This window comes from Equus caballus, chromosome 15, assembly GCF_041296265.1.
Source record: "Equus caballus isolate H_3958 breed thoroughbred chromosome 15, TB-T2T, whole genome shotgun sequence".
In the NCBI taxonomy this organism is placed as follows: domain Eukaryota; kingdom Metazoa; phylum Chordata; class Mammalia; order Perissodactyla; family Equidae; genus Equus; species Equus caballus.
The window spans coordinates 71665798-71683435 of record NC_091698.1 but is presented as its reverse complement, the minus strand read 5'-3'; the positions used below and the strand labels follow the sequence as shown (position 1 = coordinate 71683435).

The 17638-nt window shown below is 41.7% G+C and overlaps 1 protein-coding gene across 1 annotated transcript; it reads right to left on the bottom strand.

The window, feature by feature from the left end:
* Positions 1–5626: 5626 nt before the first annotated feature.
* COX7A2L (cytochrome c oxidase subunit 7A2 like) lies at positions 5627–16990 on the bottom strand. Its single transcript, XM_001499916.6, has 3 exons — positions 16519–16990; positions 7780–7911; positions 5627–6513 (listed from the first exon to the last, which is right to left on the bottom strand). Exons 1-3 carry the CDS (start codon positions 16588–16590, stop codon positions 6373–6375), a joined length of 345 nt encoding a protein of 114 aa, XP_001499966.1. The 5' UTR covers positions 16591–16990; the 3' UTR covers positions 5627–6372.
* Positions 16991–17638: the final 648 nt, after the last annotated feature.

Here is a 17638-nt window from a genome sequence, read left to right as displayed (position 1 = left end):
ACTAAGCAATCAATCATTATTGCCCCTGGTGTAACCTCTAGCTATTGAAGATTAATGGGCCAGAAAGTGAGAGGTTTCTGACAGCTTCCAAGAAAAGTCCAAAAGAGGACTTGGGGATTAGACACCTTAACCTCAGACAAGCCCAGGGATCCTGGCCAGAGTCACACACATAAAGGGGAGGAAAAGTACATAAATCAAAGAAATCTGGCCAGTTAACAGATAGCCATTTCCAACTTTTCCTACTCTTGTGTACGCTAAAAGAATTTTGAAAATCTATGTGTACCCTTTTGCATACATAAGGTGAACATCTAAAATTTTTCCCTGTAAGTTTAAATACTTGCAAAGAGTGTAGTTTCTGGTGTCCTGTAAATATTAGCTTCAACTGTTACATCACTCTTATAAATATATCCAGTAGAATGTAAATACCATTGCAACTAGACAACTAACTTCATCTAATTAAAAATACAAATGTCTATTTAACAGTCAGAAATTTCCTCCTGAACTTTTTTTTTGAGGAAGATTAGCCCTGAGCTAACATCTGCCTTCAATCCTCCTCTTTTTGCTGAAGAAGACTGGCCCTGAGCTAACATTCGGGCCCATCTTCCTCTACTTTATACATGGGACGCCTCCCACAGCATGGCTTGCCAAGCGGTGCCATGTCTGCACCCGGGATCCGAACTGGCGAACCCCGGGCCACTGAAGCAGAATGTGTGCACTTAACCACTGCACCACCGGGCCAGCCCCTGAACTTATATTTCTATTTCACTCCTCCACCTAGAATTTTACCCCCCAAATTTTACCATAATGTGATATATTTTTAGGCTTGAAAGTCTCTTCTTAATCACAATGGAGGGGCCGACCCCATGGCTGAGTGGTTAAGTTTGCGCGCTCCACTTCAGTAGCCCAGGGTTTCGCCAGTTCGGATCCTGGGCGCAGACATGGCACCACTTGTCAGGCCATACTGAGGTGGCGTCCCACATGCCACAACTAGAAGGACCCACAACTAAAACAAATATACAACTATGTACAGGGGGGGATTTGGGGAGAAAAAGCAGGAAAAAAAAATCACACTGTAATATACTAAAATTTAAATTTTGGTTAAATTTCCTGTGATCATAAGCTCTAATGTTAAAAAATATTTCATTTTGGACCAATTACAATTATTCTTTGTACATATTTGATCAAAATGAAAGAATACAAATATTGCTAATTATTAAATATGAGCAATATTTTACTAGAAATGCATCCTAATTAGAGAGAGGAAGCTGGTTCACGGATGAATCTTGCTTACTCTTAAAATAAGACAATTTTAGTACCAATTCCATTCCTATTTTTTATTTTTACAGATAGTAAGCACTGAGAAACCTTGTTTTCACAAATAGATAGATGGGAATGGAAACTGTAATAGCAACATCTCTGAATTCTTTGAACTCCTCAGTTATACAACAGAAGTCATGCAGTGATCTATTAACAAAATTATTTTTAATCATCAACTGACAACTCAGTTGTTTCCTCCTTCAATTATGTTAAAAGCAAAGACTCAGAAAACTTATAACTTGTAAAAGGATTTGTTACCTAGTCATTAAAGTCATATTCTCAACATTACCAATATTTGGGATTATCCCCACTGCGCCCTAGAGATGGTTTTTACACTCTAGGGCAACACACCATGGTCTGACTAGCACGTGTGAGGTGTTTGCCTTCCTTTCATAGAGTGAAAAAGATTATAAGGGACCCCTTAGGCAGGTGTGTTCTCAGGCAGCTCAATTTTAGTAGGTGTAATGAAAGCTGAGGACCTAAAACTTGATCCCCTCAAAACTATCCTTGCCTGGGTATCCCATGGAGTTCTCCTACCCCCAGGGGTATGGGAGCCCAGACCACTGCTGTAAAGACTAACCACATGGCCTGGAGGAGGCGAGGAGGGTGAATGTCCCTCTGTTGACAGCACCTCATCCAGACAGCACTGACAAGCAGGATGGTGCTCCTATGAGTAAACAAAGCAACCTGGCAAGGGTTCAAAGTAAAGTGCTTAGAAGGAATAATCCTCTGAGAATATAGCAAAAGGTTCGGAGCCGTCAGTTAAGACCCGAGAACAAGACAGTTATCCTTCTCTGCATCCGCCCCTACGGCCTGGCGCTAAACAGGTGACTGGCCCAGTAGGGGGACACCTGACCCAAAATAGCCCAGTGATTCTCTCTCCTAAATTAGGGACTGGTTTCCAGTGGCTGGACAACCATTTCCTACCATGTGCAACAAGAAACAGAGAAAGCTGGTCCCCAGAAACAGAGAATTAAACAGCTGCACAGCCAACAGGGTGACAGAAAGGATAACCGCCTTGGTCCCAAAGCAGTCCTTGTAAGGCCCAGGTCCACCTGGGTTCTAGAAAATCCCCCTTTCTGCATTGGCTGGTTTTAATGAATTGCTGGGACCTGCAATCAGAAGAGGTTCGGCTCAGACTGGAGTCAGTAGAGGCTGTTCCTGAGGAAGCCAGCCTGATGGACTAATGACATTACGGCATTATCAAAAGTACCTGGACGTAAGTGGGCAAGGTACATGAATAGATAGTTCACAAAAAATGAAAAGATAAAAATAAATTTTAAATAAAAGAAAGATAATTCAACACCACTAATTACCACAAAAAGGCAAGTGAAACCAAAGAAATTTTTCCCTTATCAAATTGGCAAAGATGAAAAGTCTGACAATGCATTCTGCTGGCAAAGGGGAGAAGGAACCAGCAACCTCATCACAGCTAGACAGGAACGTACATCAGCATCATCTCTTTCAGTGAGGAATAGCTATTGAAATTGGAAACGCACACTCCCTTTGCCGACGACGTTTCACTTCTAGAAATTATCCTACAAATACATTCAACAATATGTAAAATGACAGGTAAAGAAGATTATACATTAACGCAGTGTTTGTAAAAGCAAAAAATTTAAAACTAAATAATCATCAAAAGGAGATTAGTTAAACTATGGTGTATTTGTAAATCAAAACACAGTGCAAAAAAATGAGGCAGAGAACAATCTCCAAACTATGAGTGTGTAGCAGGAATAAACAGTACCATTTAGGCAAAAATAAAACAGGCAGAGAAGGAAAATGCAATATACATATATGAACAGAACATACCTGAAAGTAAGCAGAGGGAACTCGGGTGAAGAAAACACAAGGTCAGCATGGAAAGCATCTTGCGTGTCAGAAAGTAAAGAAATGTTCAAAGATTGACAGGCCTGTCAATAGGACACGGAAGCCAAATCTGGGCTGAATTTGAGTACTGAAATGAATAATAACAGAGACGGTTATTACAATGAATGAGAGAATTACACTGAAACTTCTTAAAAGGGTGTTATACATCTTCACAGAAAAATGGCAAGAATGTAGAAGGAAGATAAAATAGAAAATCACTTTTTTACAACCACCTTAGTAATAAATGATTCAGTCAAAGAATCACCAATGAACACTAACGATGGGTGCAAAACTGTTGAGGACAGGATATTCCCTGTCTCAAACATCACCCCAGAAATTACTTATTAATTACAAAGGGGAAAAAGCTGGCAGACAACATCTTAAATTATCTAACTTCAAATCACCAACAACGGGACACACTGGTATCAAGTACCACCTGATACAATGATACATCACAGATGAAGAATTCCTGACAGAAATGTTTCACCTGAATCCAATCATAAGGAGACAGACAAATCCAAGTTGAAGGATGTTCTGCAAAACACTGGCATGAACTCTTCAAACAGGTCAATGTCACAAAAGACACTGACGACTGTTCTGGATAAAAGGAGACTAAAGGGACATAACTAAATGTGACATGTGATCCTTGAGTGGATCCTGGACCCAAAACAAAAACAAAAACCAACTATAACTGCTAAAGGGAAGGTAAAATGCTGCAGTGCATTTGAAAACAGTCTGGCAGTTCCTCATAAAGGTAAACATGGAGTCACCATAATGACCCAGCAATTCCACTCCTAGATATATACCCAAGAGAAATGAAAAGACACATCCACACAAAAACTTGTACACCAATGTTCACAGAAGCATTATTCATAACAGCCAAAAAGTGGAAATAATCCAAATGTACATCAAATGATGAACAAAATGTGGTATATCTATACAGTGAAATATTATTCAGCCATAAAAAGGAATGAAGTACCAATACATACTACAACATGGGTGTGCCTCAAAATCATTTTACCAACAAGCCAGTGACAACAGATCACATATTGTACGATTATATTTAAATGAAACGTCCAGGAAAATCTACAGAGACAAAAAATAGATTAGCATTGCCTAGGGCTAAGGGGTGGAGTGGGGAAGACAAATGACTGCTAACGGGCATAGGATTTCCTCTTAGGGTAATAAAAACTTTTGAAAATTGATTGTGGCAATGGTTGTACAATTCTGAATACAGTAAAAACCAGTGAATTGTACACTTTAAATACGTGAATTGTATGGTATGTGAACTACATTGCAATAAAGCTGTTATTTTAAAAAACACAACTATAAAGACATATTATTGGGATACCTGGGAAAATTGAAGTATAGACTATCTATTAGATAGTAGTACTGTTATCAAAGTTAAATTGAGTGTGAGAACTGTATTATGGTTATAAAGGAAAATGTCCCTATTCTTAGGAGATACTGGCTAAAGTATTTATGACTGAATTACCATAATTCCACAGCTTAATCTTAAATGATTCAGCAAAAACCAAATGTGTGTACAGAACATTCACTGTGGGTGCCAGTGTTTGTGAGGGAGCAAGAAACAGTAAAGGTGGCAATATGTTGATACCTGGTGATCTAAGTGATGGATATCTAGGTGTATATTGTACTACTCTTATAATCTTTCGTAGTCTGAAATTTTTCACAATAAAAACTAAGGGAGGGGCCGGCCCCATGGCCAAGTGGTTAAGTTCATGCGCTCTGCTGCGGCAGCCCAGGATTTTGCTGGTTCGGATCCTAGGCGCTGTCATGGCACCGCTCGTCAGGCCACTCTGAGGCGGCATCCCACATGCCACAACTAGAAAGACCCACAACTAAAATACACAACTATGTACTGGGGGGATTTGGGGAGAAAAAGCAGAAAGAAAAAAAAATAGATTGGCAACAGTTGTTAGCTCAGGTGCCAATCTTTAAAAAACAAAACAAAACTAAGAAGAAATACTAGAGAAGAATAAAGTTTAGACTTGTACAGACAAATAAGGGCTTCCTAGCCTGTGAGAATGATAGTGAATGTTCTCAAACACCATACTTTATCCTCAGTAAGACATCACTGTTCTTTGCTATGGCAAGACAGACCACTACTTTATATATAATAAAATTCCACCATTTTTCAGCATTAATATAGGGTATGTGAAGTCTACCACTTGTGACAGCACAGGAAATTACGTCTAAATGAATGTGTGTTACAGGCATATTTCACTAAGGAACAAGCAGGTTTCTTATAAGAAACCATATGGTAATCATCACTATGCCATTAGCCTCCTATTACCTGACTTTGAGGAACTGTCTTGTAAAGATTATCTGGTGCCTAAGTAAAAGGAAAGAAGTTCGATTTAAGACGCCTCTGGTGTTCTGAAATTATTCTGAAAGGTCATTTAAAAGGACTTCAAACTTGAGATTTTTTAATCCATGTATTTATTCCACAATCAAAATAAATCATAATTTAAAGCCATAACATTTTTAAAAGGTAAAGGGGAATTTGTGTCACAGCTGCATTAATAAAACAGACATCAGTCTAAAGTGCAACACTAAACAGGTGTTCTCTGTTCCCATGGTGGAATAAATACACAACAATTACACACAAAACGTCACTAAAGATCTGAGATGAGGCAAATAACCCTTAGAAACAAACTGCCTGATGAATAGAGACAGGCTGCAGATAATTTCTGTTAACATTTTACTGCAAGATGGAAAAATCCCCAAGGTGACCACTAACTCAAATCCCTCAGTTTATGTGCTTGGCCTCACTTCGGTCTTCCTTCCCCGCTCACATCCAAACCTAGAAAGGCTTCAGCACCCCATGCTCAAAACCCCACTCTAAGTCCCCAAGACCCTAAGCACAGACTGCTGTTCACGAGCCTGCGTGCAACCTTCATGCAGAACCTCCCGGGGAATCAGGAGCCCAAGCTCGGAGAGCAGCAGCACTGCTTTAAACAACAGTTTTAACTGTCGAATGAGCTCTGACAGGCCATGAGCATTTCATAAACAAACCAAAATACCGTCTTAATATCTTCCTATTTTTCCTGCAAAATGTTAAGTAGACCATTCAAGTAAAAAAGAAAAATTTTACAGAAACAATGAAAAATGAAAATTCAAAGGGTTTATGCCAAAAAGCAAACCAGTCCTCTGCAGCCCAACTCATTTGTTTCTGGGCTGTGAAGCCATGTAGAGGGCGATCAGGCAGTAGATGGTCCCTCCCAGCGTCAGCGCCATGGTGGTCCGGTAAAGCATTTGGTCAGGCAGGCCTCGTTTCAGGTGGATGGGCACACCATCGGATTTCTTGAAAGCAAGAATTATCAAGGACATGGTTGATAAGAAAAAGATTTTACAATTTAGGCTAATCAAGAACAAATGTCTCTACTTTATATAACTAATCCATCAACACACTGCAGTGGGAAAAGCCCTAATCCATTAGCATGCTAACTGAAATATTGGTGTATTTTCTTATAAATGTAGCTAAAGTGTCTAAGTCCAAAGTCATTCAACATGCAGCCTCAGGAACATGCATGCAACAAATTGCAAATTTCTAAGGAATTTATCATATATTGCTTAACTAGGAAAGCAGCACTGGTGAATGTTTTTGAAAGGCAAAGGTAATCAGCAGCTAAACAAAGAATTATAGGCACGAGAAAGGCTCCACACTTAGTTCTACATCTAGTTTGACTTGTGAGCATTAGCGGATGAAGTCTGAGCATACTAGGTCAATTAATAGGTTCAAGTCCATTTTGTATTCAACTGCCTTCTTTTCATTAGGCTGTTAAATCTCCGTTTAATAATGAGCCTATATAAAACGTTTAATCCATTATTTCGCCCAGTCTCCAAAATCCCTGCCCACCACAACTCAAGATCCCAAATGCCCGTTCAAGTCTTACTTATCAGATAAAAGGGATTAAACTGATCAAAAGTTCCCAAGCTGCTCCTGACTCTGGACAAATTTTTCAGGAGGGGGAAGCTACCTTCCAGCAACAGCATAACAGGCGCTGCCAACTCCCCTGGTGCCTGAGATGTATGTAGTCAGGTCACCAACCTCTCAATTATCTGTATGCAGATTAATGTTAATACTATTTTAAAATCCAATTCTGGCTTCTCTCGGTTGATCAGCAAACCCAAGAGAGCCTCCTACACTTCTAGCAACAGCTCAGTGAATTTTAATATCAAGCAAGCAAAAAACAATTACAAGAAAACTTGTTGCCAAAAGTCACTGCATGCGTTATGAAGCCAAACACATACTGGATTACTCAGTGTTATTATTCATTACACATGCTACTGCTTCCTCCATCCAATGGATGATCAATAACTATATATGCAATCTGAAAACCTGCATACCCTTAAATGCTGATGAGGAAACTCATCACCCCCTCTCCTTTTATCAGTTTCTACTTACATAAAGTTCTACTAGTTTGTGGCTCAAACTAAAATCAAGAGAATTCTATGTAAGGAAAAAGGGAAAGTGAGTAGTAAACTAGATTAAGACTCAGTTTCATAAGGTTTTTTTTAAGCCTACTTATTTCACAAGCTTCTCTGTTCTAGACTGTCTTCTCTCACCTGGAACAACCTCTGCAGCTCTGGAACTTTGTTTCTCCCAGCATAATCATATGCAGTAGAATCAGAAGTCAGTTTAGTTGGTGTGGCAAATATGATAGGCGGTGCTTCTGTGGAAACTAGAGGCTTTAATCCCTGGAGGAAAAAAGGAAAATGTTAAGTTGAAAGTATGTCTGCGCATCTGAACAAAGCTTTCAAGGAGCAGGCTGTCTGGAATAGTGGAAGCAGTCATTCAACCAGACAAGAGGGAAGGAAAGTCTCTCCGACTCTGCATTACAAGGCCTTTCAGTTTAAGGCTTAGTCCTTAAACCTTCAACAAAACTCCCTCGTCCACCTTCCCAGAGCAAACTCCATCAAGAAGAACTCCCCACCATGAAGACGAGGGAGAGGAGGAGAGGGCGAAAGGAGCAAAGAACAAAGGCCTAATCTGAGCTTCCAGAAATACCTATTGTGTCTACCTTCTTATCAAACGAGTAAAACATTTATAATCTGTATGAACTATTGGTTAGATTTCAAAAGAGACCTGGCTGTCCCTCTTCTCCTCTGGGTGAGATGATGTCCTAACATGGAATCTCTAACCCCAAAGTGAACTTCAGAAACTTTCCAAACACAGAGTTAAGAAATATCTCAATGTGGAAGAGCCTGTAATGGTAAGAGGCCTGTCTTTCAGGACCAGAAAACAAAAAACAAAAAAATTATGGTAGAGCAACTGAACTTTCCAGCATTAACAAGCCTGTAAGTGAATGAACATACAGAGTATAAATAAAAAGGAAACTTCAGTGTTCTCATCTGTGATGTGTGTGTGAGAGTACACACGTATTACACACACAAAGTACCTACTGCTGAAAGGACAGCATGAAATAATAAATATGTGCCTATAGCAGTGTCTAGCACACAGCAGGCACTCAATACATACAAACTGAATGAGACATGGGGGTTAACATAGGTTTACTATCTGCAGCTCCCTCAGCCACATGGATAAAATAAAGACAAACACATAGGCTTAAAAAGAACCTAAGAGGGGAGAAAAATGAAGCACTAATACAAGCTACAACATGGATGAACCCTGAAACATTATGGTGAGTAAAACAAGTCAGTCACGAAAGACCACATATATGATCGCATTCATATGAAAGTCCAGAATAGGGAAATCTACAGAGACAGAGAGTAGATTAGTGGTTGCTTAGGGCTGGGGGGTGCAGAACAGAGAGTGATAGCTGTAAGATATGAGTTTCTTCTTGAGGAGATGAAAATGCTTTAAAATTAATGTAGTGATGGTTGCACATTATCTGTGAATACACTAAAAACCAGTGAAGTGATCATTTTATTTTATTAAGATTATTATTTTTTGGTGAGGAAGATTGGCCCTGAGCTAACATCTGTGCCAGTCTTCCTGTATTTTTTGTATGTGAATTGCCACCACAGCATGGCTGACACACGGTGTAGGTCTATGCCCAGGATCCAAAACCACAAACCCCAGGCCACCAAAGCTGAGCTTGCAAACTCAACCACTATGCCACCAGGCCAGTCACTGAAGCGTACACTTTAAATGAGTGAATGTATGGTTTGGAATTATATCTCAATAATGCTATTTTTCTAAAAAAAGGAAGGTAAAGGAACTCTGGTTTTCTATCTGAAGGAGTAAACCTACAGTGGCAGACATATAGACGGTTCTCCAAAATAACCCGCAGATTAAAATAAGGAGCTGAGAATTACAAACCAATAAAATCACATCCTTTTATATCAAATTCTACCTAGGAAGAATAAAATTTTAAAGTTAGAAAGCAGAGTTCAAGTCCAGCCTTTTCTATTTTACAGATGGAAACGGAAATCCTTTGCCTAAATTAACATAGTCATCAGACCCCTGGTTCTTGATCTCTTCAAAGAAATATAAATTTACCTATAACAAGACCTATTCTAAAGACACACATTGAAAACCTCAATGTTACTCCCAGCAGGCAAGGCATTAGTATCAAAAAGGCAACAAAAAAGTATTAAAGTAAACTTGGCTTCTATTTCTTCTGACCTAGTCCAGTAAATGGGAATGAATCATGGCCTTTTTTCTGTACTGCATTCACTCATTAGACATATTTTATTGAGCACTTACTCTACAGTGAAAATACATAATGAATAAGACAGATAAAATCTCTGCCATTATGGATATTAGTGTTACAGAATAACAGCAGCTAATATCAACTGAGCCCTTGTGATGCGTCCAGCACCATGTTAAGCATTTCACAAGCACCATCACATTTAATCCTGACAGCAACCCTTGGGAGATGTTACTATTCCCTTTTTACAGAGGAGAAACTGGATCAGAGAAGGAAACTCGCCTGAGATCATAGAGCAAAAAGACAGAGCCACATCTCGAAACTCCAGCCTCTCTAAAGTGCAGAGCCCTGGCTTTTAAGTATTCCACTCCTGCACCCACCACCGCCTCTCAACTACTGCTTAAAAACAACCACCCACGTAAAGAGAAAGTTTGGTCAGTAAGCTATTAGCCTACATTTGATATAAAACACACCCAGAGACTCAGGAGTCAGAGATGGGAAGAGGGGCCCTAACCACTAGACAACAAAGTTAAAATGGATCTCTCTTTGAATTGGAGAATTTTAGACACTCCCTTAATCATTCTGTGAGCTCTCTGTATTTTCTGCTAATGATCATTTCCCCTTGAATCGAAAAATTAAAAAACCCTTCCTACCAAGCATCTCCAAAAATGGTTTGAAATTAAATTCATGTTTTGACAGGACTAACGTGAGAGCATTCTTAGACAGGATTACACATAATTACTTTGTGCATGTTCACCCAGCAAGTGATTCAAAACTACAGCAAAGTTTTTGAACAATATCATCTGAAAACAGGAGTATCAACCATTTTAACAGTTTTAAATAATTCCATATTTCTGTTATAATATTGTAAAAGTTTACAATATAAAATTTTTAAGTTACCTATAATCCCATTATCTTGTCTCATCAATTGTTATGAATTATATATTCTCTTCCAATCTTTTTCCACAGGTATATTTTAATATCTTTATAGTCATAGTGTAAAAATTCTACATTCTGCTTTTTTCATTTATAATAAGCATTTTTTTCAGATTCCTACACAATCTTCATAACTAAATTTACTCTTCACATTAACCCTGTAAATGAGATATGAGTCCATCTTACAGATGATTAAAACAAAGTGTAGAAATTCCCTAAGGAAGATGAGATTCAAACCCACTTGTTTTTATTACAATAATTCAGCTGTCCTGGCCCCACAGGTAAAAGGAATGGATACGGTGGTAAGGCACTTCACCTACCCATCATTAAACCTCCTAACAATTTAAGAGCAGTCCATAGTTCCAATGTTTCAAGGTAGCTAGACAGGACTAGCACCAGGGTTCTCAACAGTGGACTTGACCAGGAAACTGTATTTACAGGAAAGGATCTAGAGCAAATCCCTTCACCTATGCCTCCTTCAGGGCTGCAGTTGCCCCAACCTAGAAGAATTATGAGCCTCAAATATGTCTCTCCCCATCTCAATAAATGACAACGCCATCATTCCAGGTATTCAGGTCAAAAACCTTGGAATTATATTTAATACCTCTCACTCACAAATTTGCAAATCCTTTTGACTCTATCTTCAAAATATATTCACAATCTGACCACTTCTCACTCATCTTCACCAATCCGCACTCTGGTAGAGACCCCTGGATTTTTACAACAGCCTCCTAACTGATCAGCCTGCTTCCACCCTTGCTGCCCTGCAGTCTACTCTTAATGCAGCAACCAGTGACAGTGTTAAAACAGAGGATGTCACTACTCAGCTCAAACCCTCCCAAAGGCCTTCTATCTCACTGAGCACAACCCAAAATTCTTACAATGGCTTCCAGGGCGCTACAAGATGCACCCCTCAAATCCTGCCCCCCTTACATCATCTCCTTTCTCTGCCCCAGCCCAATGGACTAGCCCCTTAAAACTCCCAGGCACCAGGGCATGTTCCCTCTGCCTAGAATGCTCTTCTCCAGGTATCCACCTGACTGGCACCCTCACTTCCTTAAGGTCTTCGCACATGTCACCTTCTCAGTAAGACTCACCCTTACTACCCTTTTTTTTTTTTTTTGAGGAAGATTAGCTCTGAGCTAACTACTACCAGTCCTCCTCTTTTTTTGCTGAGGAAGCCTGGCCCTGAGCTAACATCGTGCCCATCTTCCTCTACTTTATACGTGGGATGCCTACCACAGCATGGTGTGCCAAGCGGTGCCATGTCCGCACCCAGGATCCGAACCGGTGAACCCCAGGCCGCTGAGAAGCAGAACGTGGGAACTTAACTGCTGCGCAAGCGGGCCGGCCCCTACCCTTTTTAAAACTGCATGTCCTCTTCCTTACATTGCTAACAATCTATCCCCCTTTCCTGCTTTATTTTTCTCCACAGCACTTATCACTATCAAACATACTATAATCTACTTCGTTTACTGTCTCTCCCCCTACTGCAATGGAAGCCCCAAGAGGGCAGGATTTTGGCATGTTTTGTTCACTGCTCTTATTTCCCAAGACTTAGAAAAGCCACTGGCATAGAGAGCACATCCAGAAAATACCTGTTGAATGTATAAATAAGCTCAGGAAGTCAACAGGTTCACCACAAATGCAGACTTGCATATTTCAGAACCAAAGTCACGTAAATCAGCACTTGATGGCAGAGCCTCCCATACCTCCCAAAGCAACAAAAAGACAAGTGAAAGCTGTTCTTAAAATAACTGGACTGCAGACCAAGTAGAAATCACAAGTTTTGCTTTTTATATTGAACCTCCTAGCTGTTTACACAATCTCTACCCCTACGATTGATTAAGAGCCATTCAACCACAACCACACTTAGTAGTTGAGTTCTTCCTAGTCTCTCTTAGTTGCTCCAAATTTTTAAAGAGAAAAGTAAAGATGATTTTTTCCCCTCAAAGTTGACTGGCCCAAAGTCTTCCTTTTCTTCTACCTTTTAGGTGTCAGAGGAGGAAGGAGGATGGAGAAATAACAGAATTATCCAAAAGCTTTTTAATCTTCGATAGAAATCTATGAACTCTTTCACTCTGATTTTGGACTACAAACAAGCTTCAATCCTCAGTGACTCAAGTTCTTCATTTCTAACTGCCTGCTAAGTATCACCACCTCTGTGCTTCCCTGACACCTCACACTCTGCACATCCAAAATTCATCCAGTTTCTCACAAGCCTAGTCAGGAGTTCCCCGTTTCTGTGGAAAGCACCACCATCCCCCATTACCCAGTCATCTCGGTGCCCTCCTTCCTCATCTTCAAGATCCCCCTCATCAGGCATTAAGTCCTTATCTCCCAGACCTCTGACACTTTCTCCATTCCTACGCAGAACACCCTGAACTACCTTATTAGTATAACAGGCATCCTTGGCACTGGTCTCTTCCAGTCAGATTATCTTTTGCAAGCATAGCTCTAGGGGGCAGGCCCCGTGGCTGAGTGGTTAAGTGCATGCATTCTGCTTTGGCAGCCCGGGGTTCGCCAGTTTGGATACTGGGTGCAGACCTACTCAGTGCTCATCAAGCCATGCTGTGGCAGCATCCCACAAACTAGAATGACTTGCAATTAGGATATACAACTATGTACTGGGGCTATGGGGAGGGGAAAAAAAAAGAGAAACACTGGCAACAGATGTTAGCTCAGGTCCAATCTTCCTCACCAAAAAGCATACCTTAAAAAAAACTAAAAAGCACAGCATACTGCTCCTCCATCACAAACCTTCCAGGAAACTAAAGGTAAGAAGCATGCCCTTGTTTCAAGACACAACTGTCCTTGTTCTGGACAAGACTCTACCACAACTCTGTGCATCAAGTTGCTTTGCCAATTCCTACTCATTTCTCACAAAATTAGGTCCTACCATCCTAAGCCCTTCATGATCTACCACTATCTACCACAGCCAAAGGTACCTACTCAACAATTCCCTGGCAGCCCCCCTCCCCTCCCTCACTCTCACATTTCCCCTTACCCAGCTACAATATCAGTCTGTCATCTTAACAAGGAGAGGAATTGCTGGGTCATATGGTAAAAATATGTTTCACTTTCTAAGAAACTGCCAAACCATTTCCAAAGTGGCTGCAGCATTTTACATTCCCACCAGCAATGTAAGTAGGGTTCCAGGTTCTCCACATTCTCACCAATACCTGTTGTCTTTTTTATTTTAGCAGGTGTGAAGCGGTATCTCACTGCGGTTTTGATTTGTATTTCCCTAATGCCTAATGATGTTGAGCATCTTTTCATGTGCTTATTGGCCTCAATTTATTTTTGACACGGGACACAGAAAAGTAAGGAAAACACTTTTCCATCAACTACTGGAAAATGCCCTCCCCACAATTACTTGCCATCAAGCTGATTTATAAACCTCCACCTATACTATCATTAGAGAACCAGCTTTTCCCTATCAGGTTATTCAATGCACATTAGGTTACTGACTGTACATAACACTGAAAGTCACAAATATCTACATTTTACAGTGTGCTAATGTTTCAAAGAAAGGAAAATCTGAAGTACTTCTAATTACCAAAGTCAGAATACCTGGTTTTGTGGATGCCTATCAAGACCACTCTGAGATCTGTAATTCATATAAGCCTACACAACATCACTTCTTTCAACATAACCTAAGAAATCCTTAAGTACTAAGAAGTTCAAATTCTCAAGAGAAACACAATTTAAAAGGTGCTAGAAATCTGAAGGTCCTAGTTGTACCAAATGCATCTCAGGATAATCTCTGTGTTGAGTGCCAGTTTAATTTCAATATGTGTCAGTTTTAGTCTAAAACTTCACTTTTTCCTTACTAGGTAACAAAACCTAAACCATGCTAAGACCTATTAAAAGAACATCTACAACCACCAACAGAATAGATCAACTGTGGTATAGTCACACAATGAAACCCACATAGCAATAAAAGGAACTATTAATACGTGTAACATGAATGAACCACAAAAATACTGAGGGAAAAAAGCCTTACACAAGAGTACTGTGTGGTTCCACTTATATGAAATTCAAAAATATGCAAAACTATCTATTTATATTGATAAAAATCAGCATAGCAAGGTGGACAGGGATTGACAGGGCAAGAGTAAGAGGGAACTTCCCAAGAATAATGTGATGCTCTATATATTAATAAAGGTGTGGGTGGCACAGCATGTACATTTGTCAAACTCATCAAACTGTAACATTTAAGACCCATGCACTGAAAATACACTTTCTTTATAGTAGAAGCACATATGATAGAAATGGCTATTTTTCTATAATCTGTAAAAGAAATCATTGTTGAAATTCCCTCTTTAAACCCCGTTACAAATTTGGTTTCAGTGACACCACGCTGGTTTCCCTTCTAATCCTGGATTGTTCTTCTGATAAGTTCACCTCCTCTACCCTCCCATGTTTCTGGGTCTTATCATATGCCCACCTTTCTTCCTGATATCCTCCCCATCACAGATTCTACCACCACCTATGGGCTGCAGCCATCCCGATCTATTAAACTCCTTATTCATAAATCTAGCTGCTACCACACATGACATATCACAGGCTCAAAACTTATAAACCTGGACCCTTCCTCCCGATCACCACAGCCCCCAAAAACTTGCTCTTCTTGCCCTCTCTATCCTAGTTAACAGCAATCTAATCGTAGACTGAAATCATTCTTAAACATCCTCCCCCTTGGGCAAGTTGCAGTGACCCACAGAAAAAGGAGGAGGTAACAATAATGGAGCATCCTTTACACCCCACCTGGGCCCCTTACTATTCCAGTTCGGTTTTCCAACTGCATTCAACCCTTCCCACACTACTCTATGAGAAGGAATTAATACGATTGTATCTCAGACTCAGCTTCTGGAGAATAGCTAACACTTATCCAGCACCAACTACCTGCCAAGGCGTGCTAGTCACCTGACACAAACCTCATTTAATCTGTACTAAAGCTGCCCTAGATGAAACTGAGCTCACAATAAGTTGACTTGGTCAAGATCATAAAATTAAAGCAGCAAAGCCAGGACTTGAGCCCATACTAAGAGTCTAGGACTCTCAAGTACCTCATCTCTACACCACAAGCTCAAGAGTGAAACGCCAATTAGCAAAATCTGAGTGAAATCGGAATACTTTTCAGACCACTCAAATAATGCGCATCCTTCAACCATTCTAAAGTTGGGAAAGCGTAAGCTCGTTGCATGTAACTGCCCAGGTTCATCTGGGTATCTCAACGCACCGTTAAGTCTCCTAATTCTGATCATACAGCCCCTCCCGCCCCTAAGACTTTCCTTCGGTGCTGTCATCCTAGCTCTCCAATCTCGTGCTCGGATGAGGCTGCCGTCTGGGCTGCGGCAGAGGGGTAACAATGGGAGACTGAGGAGACCGAAAGCCGGACCTCCTTACAAAGCAGAGGGGCGAAATTCGGACTCCACCGGGTCACATTCTGGGCCCCGCCGATCGCACGAGCCACCCCACGACCCACAGGCAACGACCCCGGGGGTCACCTTGACCCCTGCTGAGTGCCAGGCCCAACTTCCGCGCCGGGCCAGCCCCACCGGGGGAGCAGCTACGGAATGAGGAGCCTCCATGGCCGCGGCAAATGGGTGCGTAGAAGCGCCAGGAGGTGCAGCGCGAACTAAATCGAACCACAAACATAAACCTCGCCCGCCTCCGGCGCCGCGACTGCCTAGCGCAGAAGCTCGGGCCGCCACTTCTCTTGTCCGAGCCGGCGCGGCGCTACCCGTACCTGGGGGCTATAGGCCTCGGAAGCCCATGCTCCCGCCAACTTCTGCGTGAAGCCACTAAACTTGTAATACATGACGCCCGGTCTCCGGCTTCTAGCGGCCGCTGCCTGCGCGACCGTTCAGGAGAAGGACCCTGCCTCCTCGGCTGTCCTCCCAAGGCTCAGTCCAAGGACCCTGCGCCAGCAGACGGGCTGCCCGGAGAGCGCCTAATTTAAAACATGCTCGCTTAAGTCACATAAGGGAAGGAGAAGCCGGGCTCTAAGGACAAAGAAAGGCGAAAACAGCTATAGGAGAGCTCAGAAAGCCGCTGTATCGGGGTCTGTAGAAAACACGAGGTTCTCTCCCCGCCCCCCCCCCCCCCATTTAGATTCGGGCAATGCTAAGGCACCTTAAGAAATACGCAAGCGCCCGGCGAAGGAAGCCAGAGGCTGAGGGACTCGGCGGGGTCGAGTGGGGCGGACTCTGGGCGGGGCCGGGCCTGGGACGAGAGGGGCGGGGCTGGAGCGAGGCGGGCGGGGCTGCGCGGGATGAGAGCTCCCCATCAGGTGGGGAGAGCTAGTGATTCGCCGAGGTTAACTTGCTCCTACTGTCATTTTTTGCCTCCCCTACCTCGGTCACCTCGTGAAGCACCACGCTGTTACTCCGTCGGTCCAGGAGCCTGGACCTGTCTGCCGGGCTTCTCCTGCAACCTGGGAGGAGAAAGCAAATAAGAAAATGTGGAAGCCACCTACTGAGATCTGTTTAGTATCAAGGGCTATTAGGGGTTTCGCCCCAATAATATAAAGATAGCCTCCTGGGCTTCGGGGCAGAAGAAATACATAGTGATCTAAACTTCAGGCACCAGGACGTAAATTTTGCAGTTTCTCAGAACTGATTTTTACTCTTACCTGAGTTTTATGGGAACTGGTTACTCATCCTTTTCCTGGCGTCTGCCCTTTGAGATGAATGAAGTGGGGAGTGGAAGGGAGGTGGACTAGAAATACTTGAAAAATTTGGACCTTGAGCCTGAAAGATCCAGGACTACCACTTTCACTTCCGGTAGTAGTCAATTCAGTTCAACTTAAAGATGTTTTTTAAGCCTCCACTATGTGCAAGGTACTGCATAAAAGGAGTATACTGGTT

Coding starts and splice junctions, on each gene's coding strand:
- COX7A2L (XM_001499916.6), bottom strand. CDS start 16,590: ATGTATTACAAGTTTAGTGGCTTCACGCAGAAGTTGGCGGGAGCATGG. Junction 7,912..16,518: donor CCGAGGCCTATAGCCCCCAG/GTACGGGTAGCG, acceptor TTTTTCCTCCAG/GGATTAAAGCCTCTAGTTTC. Junction 6,514..7,779: donor AGCTGCAGAGGTTGTTCCAG/GTGAGAGAAGAC, acceptor CTTGCTTTCAAG/AAATCCGATGGTGTGCCCAT.